The sequence below is a fragment of the Taudactylus pleione genome, unplaced genomic scaffold (assembly GCF_031769625.1).
Source record: "Taudactylus pleione unplaced genomic scaffold, aTauple2 ptg000114l, whole genome shotgun sequence".
NCBI lineage: Eukaryota > Metazoa > Chordata > Amphibia > Anura > Myobatrachidae > Taudactylus > Taudactylus pleione.
The window spans coordinates 24144161-24162043 of NW_028284516.1; the positions used below are offsets into that span (position 1 = coordinate 24144161).

Consider the following 17883-nt stretch of genomic DNA (forward strand, 5'->3'; position numbering starts at 1 on the left):
GCCAGTGTACACTTAAATGTTTATGCCAAATACCAGTTAAAAAAAAAGGTTATAATGACTTATGCCGATTTGTTATGATACTCTTGGGCTGATTCTGAATCATAGATAAATATTCTAACTGTAAAACATTTAGGGGTCTGTGTACTAAGCAGTGATAAGATACAGAGTGAAAAGTGATAAGTAAGTGATAAGGTGCCAGCCAATCAGCTCCCAACTGTCATCTAACAGGCTGTGTTTGAAAAATGACAGTTGGGAGCTGATTGGCTGGCACCTTATCACTTTTTTATCACTTTTCACTCTGTCTCCTAACACTGCTTAGTACATAGACCCCTAAGTGCCAAAAATTTCACATAACTTTATTGAAACTATAAAACACAGATTGACCCTATTTCATTATAAAAATGGGGAGGATAAATAATAATGTACTAGGGGTAGGAGAAGAGCAAAGCCTTTTTTTGATTAGCAGGGCATTGAAAGCTTTTCCATCATGTACAAACAAGAGTTTACTACCACCTAAGAATTTTTATTGTCTACTTCCATTATTTAGATGTTCAGTCCTAGACATCATTGCAAGTTCAAAGGGTGCACAAAACTAGAGATGTGCGCGAACCTCCATGTTTTGGTTTTGGCAAAACCACCCTCAAATGTTATGGTTTTGGGAAAACCACCCTTAAGTGTTTTGGCTCCAATTCGGTTTTGGTTTGCTTTGAAAATTGATAAAACAGTTAAAATCTTGTAATTTGAACTTGTTTTCATGAAATCCACAACCCAGATTCGGTTTTTAAATCAGAGTTCCGAACTTACAGCAGACCAGAGCCGGGACTCGATTAGACTTGTAACACTTAAGTTCGGTTGTGTTTGTTTTTCAGGAAAACGGAACCGCACAGCTCTAAACAAAACTATCAGGGATAAATCAAATCCAGATTTAGGGGGAGATTTATCAAAGCTTAGAGAGATAAAGTGGCGAGATATACAGTACCAACCAATCAGCTTCTTACTGACATTTTACAGGCTGTGTTTGAAAAATGACAGCAGCTGATTAGTTGGTATTTTTTCTCTCTCCACTTTATCTCTCTCCAAGCTTTGATAAATCTCCCTCTTAATAGTGCTGAACAATAGGCTTTACATTACATTGGGCTGTCAAGCTTTAAGTGGGTCATATTGGTTATTCTGTGATATATATTAAATATGGTCTTTTTATGTGGGTGCAAATTTGTTTGCATTCATAGCAGTAATGGTATGTTCTATTTTAGACATTACTCAACCATAGCACTACAGATGTCAATCTGGAAGGTGACCTTGGGAATACACCAATAATGCAAGCGTGCGCTAAAGATAATTCAGAAGCCTTACTAATGCTGGTAAGTTTACAGAGCTCATGGAATGTTATGTATACATAGTTATATATTCAATCATTTTAAGTCCTGTGTCTGACAATAAATGTAAAACAGATTCAAGAGATATGTGACATACAATAGAACATACATAATGTATATATTAATATATATGTCATGGATTGTATGGGATTAATTAATGTATCTATCTCTTTTGGAGCCAACCTTGAACATCTTAGTTACTACAGTATATTGCTGCCTGGCAATGTTATGGAGTAAGTAATTATTCTATAACGAGCTTGCCACATTGATCCTTCCTGTTCCCGATCTTTTCCTAATTTATGATAATTGCTTCACTACATATCAAACAATAAATCACAATGCACATTAGTAATAGAAGGCAAACACACAGAACTACTACTAATTTCATTATTAACGCTTATTTTACTAACATATTACACAGCACTATGTTTCATCAGTCACATCAGTCCTTTCTCGAGTGGAGTTAACAAATGTGTCCTTATGCACCTATCGTTTTTGTTCTATATGGCACAAGGCACTTGGCACATTTAGACGCTCTGCCACAGGTAGCAATTCCCATGCTTGCATCTATTTTCCTGAATTTAGCATCTCAATTCACTAATAGTGTACTAAATAATTCAGAGTACTTTTTTCATTGCAAAGGAATTGTTACAAAGTAGCAAATGCAGCCTAACGATGTGGGGAACTAGTCACTCCTATACTGTATCTATTCTGTCTTTTTTTTTTTTTCTGTCTCAGAGATTGCAGACTTTTTCCTGAAGTTTGCATATCACTAACAGTACTAAGTACTCAAAATTAGTATTTTTGAAATGTAGGTAGGGATTTTTCATGCATGGAACTTGTCTATTATAAATGATTAACTGTGTATTTTGCCGCAGATGCCTTTAATTAACAGTTCCTTGAAAAAAATAACAGGGAAGACGTACCTTACAGACTAGGGGCCTCTTTCAGGGATGGACGCTAATGTGGTTTTTACACAGATCGACTGATTGTTTACCATTGTGCATGCGTATGAGCGGTACTTACCACACGCTGCGATTGTCTTTGCGGTCGCAAAGTGAGTGACAGGTAATCAGCATTTGGGGGAGGTAATGGTAAGGGGGTCATTAAAATGCAGGCGTGTCTGACCGCTTAAACGCCGTTACATGGGTGTGCATAAATTATCCCTTGCGATCTCCTACGCATCATGAGAGCCCTCTACGTGTCAGGACAGCTGCCGAGTCTGCGGCTGGTCAGACCTGCTGCAAGGTCAAGATGGTTGGTCGATGTGCATCAATGTTACCAATATTTACGCAGGTAAGCGACGTTGTACGCATATGAGAAGACAGTGGAGGTCGTCCATATGCTCAGGTAAGCTTTGGAACTATGAGCATTTTTTTGCACAGTAGCTGCGATCGCATTAACTTCCATCTCTGAATCAGGCCATAGGATAAGGGGTATATTCTTCAACGTTACGTCTATGGGCCTCATTCATAGTTTACACATCTTTGGATGCAGCAGTGATGCTAAAATATGCTAATGTTAAGGGAGGCTTCTTGGGCAAGTGACGGCTTCTGCTGGCTTCAAGACGCAGCCATCAAATCACTTGCGTAAACATCGGCCAACAATCTTGCAGACAGTGATCTGTGCATGCTCCAATCCCAACATCGAAGTTGTATGCAAATCATTGTGTTTGCGTACAACTCTGAATCAGGCCCTAAGTTGCAGGTTAATTGTTTTGATTGATTTGTTCAGGCTTTTGCATAAAAAATAAAAAAAAACACGTCTCTATACCCATCATTTTAATAAAAAGGAGCTTCTTGGTTTTGGCAATTATTTTATTTATTTATTTATTAACAGTTTCTTATATAGCGCAGTATATTCGGTTGCGCTTTACAATTGGAGACATAAATAGAACAAAACTGGGTAATAACAGACAGATATATAGGTAGGAAGGCCCTGCTCGTAAGTTTACAATCTATAGGGAAATAGGCATTGATACACAAGGGTACTGTAGGTGCTATATATTGCATTTGGATCCAACTAGAATTAGAATGTTAATTAGGCTGTTTTGCATGCTAATCGGCCTAGCTAACATGCTAAATAGCCGATCCAGGTCAATATGATCTTGTTCGCTGCCATCCACTAAAACAGATTACTGCCCGTTATGCTATTACTAATCTGATCCTCAGATAGGCAAATCTGGGAGAGGAGGAGGACATTTCATTAGCGTTTTCTAATATGCTATGCATGACTAAAGAGGGACTGTAATAAAGATTATTTATCTAGGAACTTGGCAGTAACCATCAGAAGATTGTAATGCAATAAAGTTTATAATGTACACAACACACAGCCTTTTTTATGTACTTATTACAAGTCATATAATCCATGTTTAAAGTATCCTAAGTGTTTGATTTTGTCTTACAGTTTAATCATGGGGGAAAGCTGTGTAAGAGAAATAAGATAGGCTGCTTCCCAATACACATGACGACCTTCGCTGGGTCTTTAAAGTGCATGGACCTGGTTTTAAAGAAAGGTATTTGTTTATGGCTATTAGCTATGTATTAGCTGTAGTTGGCAACATCCATGATGTTTTCATTCATCATTTTCTTTTCAGGTGAAGAGATTGGATTTAGCATTGAAGATCACATAAATTTTACAGACAATGAGAAAAGCAGTCCGCTTCATGTGGCAGTCCAGAATGGACGCTTGGAAATTGTGAAGGCTTGCATCGGATATGGAGCAAAAATCGACCTCAAACAGGTAGTTGATATTTGTTCCCAAATACGCTTAAAAGATTAATGGGTAGATGTACTAAGCCTTGGAGAGAGATAAAGTGGATTCAGATAAAGTACCAACCAATCAGCTCCTTGCTGTCACTTTGCAGGTTGTGTTTGAAAAATGACACCTAGGAGCTGATTGGTTGGTACTTTATATCTGTCCACTTAATCTTTCTCCAAGGCTTAGTACATAGATCCCTAAATAAAATATGATCATTCATAGAAGAGAATAGTTTTGCATTACTAGATTTTGCCAAAAGTGTTTATCTAGTTCCAGGTCATAGTTATTTCTAAAGTATCAGCTGACAGTCAGTCAGCAAATCATAATCAGCAAAGTGATGCTATAGATGGAGCGGGATTTATGTGAGTGAATGGTGGTCCAGGGGTTAAAAGGAAGACCCACACTGTCTTGAGACAGATTTCCGGTAGGGTAAGCTTTAGAATAGTCTGTCATAGTTGAGTTAACTGTAATAATCTTGCTGTGCCATTGTGTGCCCTTTGCTATAATAAAGTACTATACATTGGCTCATTCATGATAATGCTGTCAGATAGGACACTTCGTTAAATTCAGAAGAGTAGAGGTTCAGGGCTGGACTAAATGTTTGTGGAGGCCCCAGGGCAACTCACTTGTGGGTCTCCTACAAATAAAATTGTCAAAATGATATATTATTATTATCATTATTATCATTTATTTATATGGCTCCACAAGTGTTCCGCAGCGCCTTACATAGTACATGAACAAATTGTAGACAAGTGACTTACAGAACAATACAATACAGGACCAGGACATGGATAATATACATAGCTACATTAGCGACCATAATACCCAGATAAGCGACAGAGCATAAGCAACCAAGTGTTAGGTGCCCTAGTGGTGAGTAAGAAGTAGATGAAACTAAAGTAGGGAGAAGCACAAGAGGGTAGAGGGCCCTGCTCATAAGAGCTTACATTCTAAAAGGGAGGGGAAGACAAACAGGTTTGACACAGATGGGATAGATGGGAAGGAAGGAGCATGTAGCAGGGAGTTAGAATGATAGCTGGAAGGCTTTGATGAAGTAGTGGGTCTTGAGAGCCCGTTTGAAGTATTGCAAAAAGGTGGAGAGTCTGATGGGGAGTGGGAGAGAGTTCCAGAGGTGGGGAGCAGTGCGGGCAAAATCTTGGAGGCAGGAGTGGGAGGAAGTAATCAGCTGGCATGAAAGGCGGCGTGCATTAGCTGAACGAAGAGAGCGGAGAGGAGAGTGAAAGGAGATGAGATCAGAGATGAATATGGGAGAAGATTGGGTGAGGGCTTTGTAAGTGAGTGTGAGAACCTTAAATTGGGTTCTAAAAGGGAAGGGGAGCCAGTGGAGGGCTTGTAGGAGAGGGGAGGCAGATGTAGAGCATTTGGAGAGTAAGATAAGCCATGCAGCAGCATTAAGGATAGGCTGGAGAGGAGAGAAATGGGATTTTGGGTTGTGGTTTGAAGGAGAGGGATGAGTCCAGGATAACTCCAAGACAGAGCACCTTGGGACTAGATGAGATAGTTATTCCATCAATTGATAAAGAAATAGTGGGAAGTGAAGTTATGTGGGAGGGTGGGAAGACGATCAGCTCTGTCTTAGACATATTAAGTTTAAGAAATCGCTGGGACATCCAGGAAGAGAAGGCAGAGAGACAGTTGGAGATACGAGGCAGCAGAGAGGGGGAGAGATCAGGGAAGGAAAGGTAAATTTGAGTATCATCAGCATAGAGATGATAATGGAGGTCAAAAGAGCTTATGAGTTCACCTAGAGAGGAAGTATAGAGGGAGAATAGGAGAGCTCCAAGAACAGAACCTTAGGGAACACCTACTGTAGGAGGCTGTGGGGGGGGGAGAGGAGTCATGAGAGGAAACTGAAAAATATCGGTCAGATAGGTAGGACGACAGCCAGGAGAGGGCAGTGTCATGTAGACCAAGGGAGTGAAGGATATGCAGCAGGAGAGGGTGGTCCACAGTGTCAAAAGCAGCAGAGACATCAAGGAGAATGAGAAGAGAGTAGAGACCTTTGGATTTGGCAGCAAGGAGGTCTTTGCTGCTGACTTTTGTGAGGGCAGTTTCAGTGGAGTGGAGATGTTATCAAAATATATAATATAGTAAATACTTGGAGGCACCTTAATTTTTTAAACACACTGTATTGCCCCCAGGTTACTTTATGCCACACTATAATGCCTTCAGTTCACATTATAACATAACTTGCCTCCAGTTGACATTTTGACACACTGTGCTCCCAGTTCACATTATTACTCACAGTACCCCAGTTCACATTATTACACAGTGCTCTCAGTTCACATTATTACATACAGTGCCCACCAGTTCACATGAACTCACATATATTCCACAGTTCACATTATACCACACAGTGACCGTAGTACTCACCTCCCTGTGTGTTTCGGGTTCTAGCTGACTCCTTCTTCTTGATCTAATATCTTGGAACCTGCAAATTGCAACAGGACCTTTGAAGAAGCCTCTGCTACACCATACTACTTAACGGCTATTCTTGTTCCTCCTCCTTACTCCTTCCAGCTCAGCTCCTCATGATTATGCTGGAACTGTTGCAGCATCATCTGTTGATGTCCTTGGCTTCTTAAAGCTAGTGCAAAAATTTAGCATACAGTATCTTGTCACTTTAAACTGATGAAATACAGTAAGTCAAGTCCCAGCTTAGTACTCTGGTTATACCAAATAGGTGAAATAATTGTCTGACTTTAATAGCATATTGGGGTCACAGCAGGACTGCAGTGTGACTGCTACATATGCCATCCCTGATCTTATACCACTGTTGACAGAATAAAATAACTTGCATTTTGTTTTCACTGAATCTCCAGTTACAAGTTTTATGTTGCAGAATGACAACGCCACTGCGCTTCATTTTGCCGCTACGCAAGGAGCAACTGAAATTGTCAAGGTAATGGTCTCAACTTACACTGGGGAGAAGATAATTGTGGATCTCCCAGATGGAAATAATGAAACACCACTTCATAAGTAAGGAAGCATATTTTTACAAATTGCATATAACAGATATAAATTTTTAATTATTAAATATTTTCCGTAGGCAATCTACTATTTCTTACAAAATATTGCCGGAAAGTGTTGCAGCTGTTTCTAATTATCTTTCTGGTTTTTCCTCCTTATTATACAAGTTAATTGAATTTAATTTCTGATTTGGTATATACAGTTCTTAAAATGATTGTGAAGTATCTTTTTTTTGGTAAAAATCTAATAATTGTTGGTTTGTCAGATTATTTGCAAATAAATGTAAATAAAATTACTAAAAGCTGTACTTTAAACAAAACATTATATAGCTACTGAGTGATAATAGACTGCTAAATAATGTATCCAAGGGTATATTTGTTTCTAATAAATGTTTTACTAAACACAACATATTGTAAGTATTTATATTTATCATAAATGTATCTTTATAGTTTCCCATTAAGGCTCTTTCAGTAAATAAATAATAATAATAGAAAAAAATTATAGCAATAAAAACAACACGATAGATAGATAGATAGATAGATAGATAGATAGATAGATAGATAGATAGATAGATAGATAGAGCAAACCTTGAAAAACAATAGTACAGAAATCCTTGAAAAATAATAGTATTATGCTGACCATAAATACTAGTTCCAGCCAATTACTGTACTGATTTCATATATCCACCTGGTTTCCACCATTGTAAAAATGTTTGTTAATTTCAACCTATAAACCATTAACTTTATTGACTGTACTCATAAAGATCTGAGTAAATTTAATTAAGTAATTAACTTTATGGTTTAACTTCTCATAATTTGCATTTCCATTTCCATGCTAACCATCTGTTTCTTTTATCCAGTCATTTATGATTATACGTGTAATCTCAAATCAGCTGTTTTGTTCTTAAATTGAAGGCGTTATTGCTCTTGGTTTGTATATTGTATTACTGTACACTTCATTGAGCTTGTTAAAGTGAACCTGACACCCATTACTGTGTAATATTCATAAAACCAGACTAGTATTCATGAGCGTCCTAGTGAATTGATAGGTTACAGTCTTATGAATATTAGATAAGCTCACAAAATTTATGAGCATTTCACTTTAAGGAGCAGGTTTAACAATGGAACAATATACATGCAATACACTAATGCATGCACATAGTCTGTTGTAGTACACTTTAAATGGAATACAGTGAGGCAAGCAGAGTTGGAAAAGAACTTGGGGCACTACCTGTAGAGTGATGTTAAGACCTTTAGAACAGCTTCACAAGATCTTCACCCACAGCAAGCTGCCTCTCCCATAAAGATGTACTTGGATGCCCTAGGTCTTCAATTCCAGCTAGTGAAGACTAACAGGGCAGTAGCTGGCAAATTCTACAGTAAATGGTAAACAATATGAGCTTGCAAACAAAAGAACTGATAGCAGGTATATAGTATAGTACAAGTATACTATCCAATTTTAAATATATATATATATATTAGGGATGTGCAGGCTCGGTTCTACTCGGTTCCGTTCGGTTCTTTTTACCGAATCTTATTGGCTATCCAAAACTCGTGACAGCTGAAACCCAATAAGATCCGGTAAAAAGAACCGAACGGAACCGAGTAGAACCGAGCCTGCACATCCCTAATATATATACACAGGGTATATATACACACACAATCCAAGGTCAGGGCTGGTGGCAGACAAGCTATAGCTAATACCCTGATCAGGTTCAGGGTTGGCAGTAATCAGGCTTAAAAAAAACTACAATCCAAAATTAGGACTGGCAGTAGGCAAGAGACGTAGTCAAAAGGTCAGGACAGTAGAGAGCAGCAAGATCCAAAACAAAACCGAGTCAGAAACTTGATACTGTACAGGGTACAGGAACACAGGTTCATATTGTAGCAATGCAGAAACTATCACCAGCACAGATAAAACAACCTAATAGCTATATAAATCTCCAACAGCCAATTAGATAAGAGCTAAAGGCAAGCCCACTCACTACCAATGAGCATAACACTTAGGGGTCTATTCATTATCACTTGATTTCTACAAAAGCAGATGAAAATGAACATTTTCACCTACTTTTGAAGAAATTAAATTTTGGGGCTATTCATCATAAAGGTAATGAAGGAGGTATCACAGATATTTCTTACCTTTCTCTCCCGATGTGGCCCGCTGTCCCCATACACTACTAGTACAGGGACCTAAATTCATCAAGCATCGAAAATACAATATTTTCAGAGCTTCACTGCAGAGCATTCGCCAGTTGCAGATGGCGTTTGCTCCCGCACATTCGCTCCTCCCTATGGGAAGAAGTCGCAGCTTGCGAAGAGGGTCCATTTGGATCCCTCTGCTTCTGTCTGGCTCCTACTGCCGGAAGCTGGAGCTTTGTGTGCTGCTTGAACTCTAGTTGATGCAGATGCACTAAAGGAGCAGTGAAAACATTCAGGGTGACAGCTGATTTTTGGATCAGCTGTCTCCACGCTTGATCAATGATGAATTGCTCCGACGCTCGCCATGAGTTAGAATACTCTTGGGGTCCTTCTGGACCTGGTAATTAAGATAATGAATAGACCACTTGAAGAGAGAGAGGCTGCCCAATGGAAGAAAAGAACCATGCATGGCTCTCCTTTGCCCAGCAAAGTCTGCATAGAAAACACCAGCATCTGTAACTAAGAGTCAGCACAGGGCGAGCACAGTCACTAATTCTAACACTTCAAATACTAATTGACAGAGAACCGAGTTGCAGTATACAGTGCCAGACTGTGCCAGCAATAGTGAATAAACTCATTGGATGCGTAAAAAGAGGGATAAATGCACCTTATGCAAACCTAGTATTACTAATCTATAAGTTTCTAGTAAGACCAGATCTTATGGGTGAAATAAATAATTAGTATTTATATATTTGATCTAAACATTTGTCTACTCAACTCCTCATGTACAAAGACGAGGACAATGAGATGACTTTCTTAAAGGAAATGGCATACAGTATGTATCTAGAATTAGAAGACAAAATTATTTTAATTGATAGATTTCAGGAATATATTTGACTGATATTTTTGGTAACAAGAGCAATGTTTTTTCTCTCCTTTGAGACTAAGTTGATAGCTGTCACACCAGTGGTTGTATGCTGCCTTTCTCTGGACAAACACAAGTTCAAATTATGAAAAGTTGAACTTGATGGTCCTGTGTTTTTTTTTCATCATTAATGGAAGGAAGAGCATGTGAGAGGCACATTGCAGGGGATGCTCTCCATGTCTGGGGCAAAATGTAATCCCATGGACTAACATCAATGTCCATCCACCACAGCCATCACGCTTTACTAGGACTAATGTAGAGGTTGGTCATCATAGCTACCTTTATAGTAGACCTTGAACTAGGATAATCAGAAAATGTAAAGAACCTTTGACAATGCAGAGTGCAAGGGAATATTACTGTATCTCATGTAACACGCAAAAGTTGCAGAGCAACAAATATAATGAGTTTGAATAGCCTGTGACTTGGATGATAGATGTGCAATATTCTACTCTGTCAAAATATTAAAGGACTGATCCATTTTTTAAATTGCACTAAAATATTGTTGCTCAGTTTTTGTTTTCACCCACAGATTACCCATGTTAAAATATAATTTGTTACAGTGTGTTGATTTAAGTTTAATTTGCTGAGAAATATGAGAATGAAAAATACATTTGGTTCCTTACTTTGGTGTAAACGTAATGCCCTATTCATCTGCTGGTATCGATCTGCTAGCACCCATGTGTCATTATAGTGCATGGGAAGGATTCTGCACCACCATTAAAGGTTGTAAATTGCCTCCTTTCTGGCTAATATGCAATAAGAGCTTGTCATATGAGTGCAGTTCAATTTTTTATTTGCAGGGCTTTAATTGTAAAATGATGACAACCTACCAGGATGATGAGCAGCTACTTATGTTAGGATCAAATGAGACAACTCTAGATATTTTATAACTTGTACACATGACCAAACAAGTCTATCAGTTGGAGTACCGCAAAGCTCAGTCCTAGGTCCTCTGATTTTCTCATTCTATACCACGTCTCTTGGCAAACTTATCAGCTCTTTCGGATAACAGTAACATCAGTATGTGGATGATACTCAAATATACCTATCCTCCGCAGATTTGTCACTATCTCTATTGGTCAGTGCTACTAAATGTCTTTCTGCCATTACATCTTGGATGTCTTCTCAACACCTCAAACTTAATCTATCCAAAACAGAATTAATAATATTTCCACCATCTTATAGTAGTTACCAACCTGATATCTCTAGCACTGTTGATAACTCAACCCTACCCCACATGCTCGCTGCCTAGGTGTCACTCTTGAATCTGAACTGTCCTTTGTCCCTCACATTAAATTTGTTTCTAAATAAAAATGTCCAGAATACGACCATATCAAACAGAAGATACTGCATAAACTCTAATTCATGCACTCATTATCTCCCTGTTATGGACTGGGGAACTTGGAGTTGTGTACCCGAACTGGGTTGTAAGACAGAGACACCTAAATCAATAGGTAGTTTGAAACTGGATGGTTTAATGTAGTTTCTGCTCATACAGTAATAGAGTAGACTGTGATATAAGATGTTATAATATAGTCATCTGTGCAGAGATAAAGCAACCGGAAGAAACTGAATAAAACTGTAAAACAAGAGTCTCTGAATAGTCACTGAACTTTGATATTAACTGTAGGAAGAAACTGTAGACTTGGAACTGAATGAATTTGAAGAATTTTGAATTAGACTCTGGACTGGAGCAACATGGATTGAATTAGAAGAACTTAGAATTTGACTCCTGGACTGGAGTAGTGAGGATTGAACTTGAAGAACTTAGAACTTGACTCCTGGACTGGAGTAGTGGAATGAACTTGTGGAACTTGGAATATGACTCCGGACTGGAGTAACGTGGAATGAACTTGAGGAACTTGGAATATGACTCCGGACTGGAGTAACGTGGAATGAACTTGAAGAACTTGGAATATGACTCCGGACTGGAGTAACGCTGGTAACACACTGGGAACTCAGGAACATAGAGAGGATCAGAGAATCAGCCTTGCTATGCTAGGAAGCATAGGTATCACAATGGGAGCTCAGGAACAAAGGTCATGCAGCAGCAATGGACATTGCTGCACTGGCAACCAGCATGTGTTACAAGAAGGTCTTTTATACCATCAGGCTGAAGCAACTTAAGACAGCTGCTGACTGGATGCACGAGTATCACCTGACCTGGCCCAAGATGGCTGCACCCATGTACTGGGAAACTTGCATACTGGTGTGCCGTGCGTGCATGAATCTGCAGCAGAGGGGCACAGGCAACAGCAGGGATGCTGCAGACGATCCACAAACAGAGGCCCCGCATCGGAGATCACTGAAACAGCAGGTCGATTGCTCAGAGGACAGCAATGGCACAGACGCATGGGTAGATGCAGGGGCTTAGGACGGAGGTCTCTAGCACAGTTTGTGACACTCCCACATTGATTATTGCAATAGTCTCCTTATTAGTGTTCTCTAAAAACAGATTTACACCTCTAGAATCCATTTTGAAAGTAGCTGTGAGGCTGATCTTCCTTGCAAAATGTTCATCTTCTGCTGCTCCACTCTGTTAATTCCTCCATTGGTTGACTTCTCCGAACAGCACAAGATCTGCGTCTCTCATCCACGCTCATTACCTGCTCCCATGCACAGTTACAGGACTTTTTCGGGCTGCACCCACTCTGTGGCATGCCCTCCCATGCACAATAGTCTACAGACCTTCAAGCCTTCCCTGAAAACTCACCTCTTCAGGCAACTCATCAAATTCCAGAACCACCTACATAACCTCCATAAACTTTCCTACCCAGTTACATCCCCTCTTTACAATCCATACATAATCAATGCCTATTCCCTATAGGTTGTAAGCTATTGAGCAGGGCCCTCTTACCTTTATGTCTGTCTGTTATTACTCATTCTTGTTTTATTACTATTTTTATCCCAATTGTAACAAAAGTAACTGTTATAATAATAATAATGATAACTAATAATAATAATAATAATAATAAATACTGTAATAATAAGAGCATACTTGCCTACCCTCCCGGAACAGCTGGGAGACTACCAAAAATCGGGTGCTGCCTCCGGCTGCCCGGGAAGGCATACAAGTATCCCACAGTGCCCCCTGTGCGCCCAGTGCTGCCCACTTTCCTCAGTAAAGTGGGCGGGTGATTAATGATGATGCGATTCACACTAAATGGTGTCATCATAGCCACGCCCCCAACTTTACAATACCATTATTATCGGCAGTGTATAGCGGGGGTGTGGCCACGGTGATGCGATCATACCAGCATGCCCCAGCACCACTCACCTATGCCGCACCACACTCCCTCACTCTCCCCCGCTGTGCCAGAATGTCGGTAAGTATGAGTTAGAGGCAGGTTTTTAAGATCAGTACATATTCATATTATTATTTGTGATAACTTCTAATGAAGCAGCAATGGGGTCATAAAACATGTTCCTGTCTTATTTGAGGCTTTTATACTGATAATTTGAAATCACCATTTGAAGCACCTAGTGCTCTATAGAAAGAATAAAGTAATCAGATTGTGGTCTGCAGCAAAGCAGGGAGGACAAAAGATTAATATTAGTCATAATACATGCTTATAATCAAATATATATTTTGTATATATATATATCTAGAGAGAGTAGTTTATGTGATTTATTTTCATTGTTTCTGTTGAAGTTTCATGTGCATGTAGTCTTGGTCATAAAGGAGCAGCTGACCATGGCATATTAGGGCTTCAGGCATTTTTGGGGATTATGCTATTGACTGTTGACCAAGAAACACTATTGTATGCTATAATTTGAGGATAGTGAGTTTCAGGGACTGGGGCTGTACATAACGCCCCCCTCTCTTCCCGGTCCACTGCCGCCACCCCTTCCCTCCCCCGGAGCTAATACAATGTTTCTGGCAGAGTTGGGTGGAGGCCCTGGTGAGTTTTATTACCTAACAGAAGCCAACCAACCTGCAATTACCTTTGAACTTTCTCATGCAAATAAAGGGGCCAATACATCAGCAATCAGAGAGCAACGATTCTGTTTTTTTTCCACGATTCACAATTCTCCAATCCATCAATATTCATCCATCCATTGCTGATATGTACCAGCGATTCGCAGATCATTTTCAGCAAATCACAGATCTGCCAATCAGGAAAGGCCCATTATTTTGCTTGTAATGGTCAGCAAATCGGCTGATCGTTACCATACACTAGCAATTTATAGCTCCGATTTGTTGGTGAAATTTAACATGTTGGAGAATATGATTTACCAATTCCGATCACTTTTTATTCAGAATCGGCAATCGGTAAATCACATACATTGACAATATTTTTACACAATCATGTATGGGCCTCTTGAGACAATGAAAGCAAAGGTCTGGTTGCTTTGGATATTTCACTTTGTTAGTAAACATTTTTTGAAGTTATCTATAGGGGCTCAGATCATGGTCATCTATGACTAATACTAGATGTTATGTTGCAAATAGACATTTTGATAGAACCGCTTATATTAGCTGATGGATATATGCATTTTGTATTCCGAATAACTTAGTTTTATAACGCATTGACAAACAAATGGTGTATATCAGTAGGTGTAAATTGTTACACAGGTGTTAAAACAAGCCTATACCATTTTACAAAAATGACTGAATAAAATATAAATCCACTGTAATGCCACTATAACATGTACCCATCACTGGTACAGAGTGGGGCTTTTAGTCTATTTTGTGAGCACAACCAGTAGTCATGGCAATACAGCATCTTTGTTTATTGAGAACTCATCAAATGAGGCCATTTGTTGATTGATAGGCTTTACTTATGAATATTAGTTCTGCCAACAAAATGGCTGCCTCCACTGTATTCAGGTAATAGTCATTACTTTCTGTCTCCTTAAAATTAAACAATGCCTATTTTTTCAATCTATGAAAAAATATGAGACGTAATATTCAGTTTAAATTTTGGGAATAAACTTTATTATGCATTGTTTTTAAGTTTTTTCTTTAATTATTATTACCTTTTGTTTATCAATTATATTGTTTGTGCTGATATTCATTCTGTTTTTCACCCATCAGATCATCATTGTTTGATCATGCAGACCTGGCAGAGTATTTGATATCAATGGTAAATACAATCTTTCTTCATTACACATAGTGAACAAATACTGATATTGCAACTGCTCAAAAAATGTTAATAAGTAGCTTTATGTGATTATAGTACAATAAATGAATGGATCAATAATGGTTTTAATATTAATATGTTAAGACCTTTAAGGGAACTAAAGCAGTAATCAAAGTTTGCATTTTATAAAAGCATGAGATCATTCACCCAAACCAATTTTGTTATATGAACAGGTCTGTTCTCTCACAATTTTTTGTTGTCTCATTATGGTTCAATGTTGTACAGATGTGCCCAGCTAGTTTGTTGTTCATGGCGCGTCATTCAGGCCTTTGTGTCGCGCCATGGAACATTACGTGATGGCTGGACCTTGGGTACCGTGGTATTCTACAACTAAGGATACGCTACGGCATGTAATACAGCGCTTAACCGCTGGGTGGCGAGTGCTCCACTGTTGTAATTTGTACTGAATACCATACTGTTAAATTGAATGGATATATTAACTTCATGCACTGTACAGTATTTACATGTTCGCACAAGCAATCATTTTAATATCACATACATAAGCTCTTCGAATGGGATGCAGATCAGTACACATACTGTAAATAACTGTACAGTAGTGTAGTTGCCTCAGTTGTTATGACGGTATAACCGATACTTTAGATTAATGAGATGCACACACAGCTTTCAATGAGATGGGGTGAATTATTCTCTAATGGTGGAGTACTGTGTATATATGTACTAGTATAATATTTTGAAAGGAAGACACATTTTTTTATTATTAAAAACAGCAGCGGGTGGGTGGAGTGCACAAGGATGAGCCTGCTATGTGCGGTTGTTAATATACAGTAGCTGGCTTGTGGGCTAGTGGTTAGGTGATCGCTTTGCAACAGTTCTTGTCCTGGCTTCGAGCCCTGGAAAAGAATAATTTTTTTTGGCACTGTCTGCTCTGGACACTATTGGGCTGTTTAAAAGTGAGGCATTACAAACTGACTGGGCGTTTAAAACCGCAATCTTGCGCCAATGTCGGCACATCTGCGCTGTGGTGGCTGTCAGCTCTGAGGGGTTACAATGGGATCTCTGGCGCATGCCCAGTGGAACCACTCCATACACCATTTTCAGGAAAACTGAACTGCACATCTCTACTTGTAACCCACATGGGGTCTCTTCATCAAAAATAAATGAATTAACAAATATTAGATAACCACCAGCAAGTAAACCGAGCATAACTTAGATGTTAGTGAGTACAAATGTGTCCACATACAGCTTACTTCCTTGTGCTTTAAACAGCCCCTCTAGTCGCACCATGCTGTAGTATGACTCAGTAGCGCAGAGCTTTTTTTTTCACCTTCAAATGTGACTTATTAAAAAAGTGATGTGAATAGTACACACAAGCAGCTGCTGATTAAAATGATATGCGGCATGCTTTTATTCTGTGTGCGACTGCAGCTGTATCTGCATGCGAAATGCTACGTTACAGTGTCACATCCGCTGACACTGTAACGTAGCATTTCGCATGCAGATACACCTGCAGTTGCACACAGAATATAGGCATGCCACATATCATTTTAATCAGCAGGAGCTATTTGTGCATCCTGTTCACATCACTTTGCAAATAAGACATACTTGAAGGTACAAAGTCACACAAAAAAATGATTGGCGGTACTGAGTTGCATGGAGCTCACACCTTATGTTTAATGCATCTTGTAGGGCACGTAGGGAAGATGTATGTGAAAACATCTGTATATTACTCCAGTGTTCAGCAAGTACATAAACTATACACTTAACCCTACCGTACTTATAGAATCCATTTGGTTTAGGTGGTAACCATTAATTGCATATTAAACCTGATGAACTATCTCAAGTCAAATCATTATTATTATTGCAAATGCCAAGAGTTAATCTCTGTTTGAGGTTATACAATTTTCTAAAGACAACTTTGCCATGTAACATAATCTAACTTAAGGAAGGTAGAGTTGTTTTCAAAGATCTTTCGATTCTCTTAAGACAAAGAGTTGAACTCTTCTGTGTCACAATGTTCGTTATGTTTGTTAACAGAATTCTTATCTGCTAGTAGAAGAGAGCTTTGGTCCATGTTCTTAACCTCAGAAAAGGATTTCTTCAGAATCCAGTCTGGATAACCCTGATCTAAAAAGGCCTTATATATATCCATTGATTGTCTGTTAAATTCTTCCTCGGTGGAACAGTTCCTCTTAAGTTATAGGAACTAGCCCTTCAGTATAACCTACTGTATGGAGCAGTGATTTTCTACCTTTTTCATCCCGGGGCACACTACACCATTGTTAAAGACTGCCAAGGCACACCATCCGGCGATGCGGAGTGCGTGACCAGTGAAAAATATACACATTGGCTCCCACATAAAAAAATACATACACATTGGTCTCCACAGGAATAAAACACACTACAATGGCCTCCTCACGACAAAAACACATTACAGTACAAGTGCGCTGAGCTGACTGCCGCGATACACTTGACAACCGCTCACAGTACACTAGTGTGCCACAGCATAGTGGTTGAAAAACGCTGGTATAGAGCATGCGCAGGTCTCCAGTAACATGGTTACTACAACTGTGCATGCGCAAATCTACAGG

General features: G+C 39.1%; 1 protein-coding gene across 1 annotated transcript in view; it reads left to right on the forward strand.

Annotated features, from left to right (window-relative positions):
• TRPA1 (transient receptor potential cation channel subfamily A member 1) overlaps positions 1-17883 on the forward strand; it is a 94442-nt gene that overhangs the window by 12049 nt on the left and 64510 nt on the right. The window contains exons 4-8 of the mRNA XM_088471572.1: positions 1254-1361; positions 3783-3891; positions 3973-4121; positions 7000-7136; positions 15229-15277. Coding sequence (XP_088327698.1) covers positions 1254-1361; positions 3783-3891; positions 3973-4121; positions 7000-7136; positions 15229-15277 — 552 coding nt within the window. The remainder of the gene's footprint in view (positions 1-1253; positions 1362-3782; positions 3892-3972; positions 4122-6999; positions 7137-15228; positions 15278-17883) is intronic.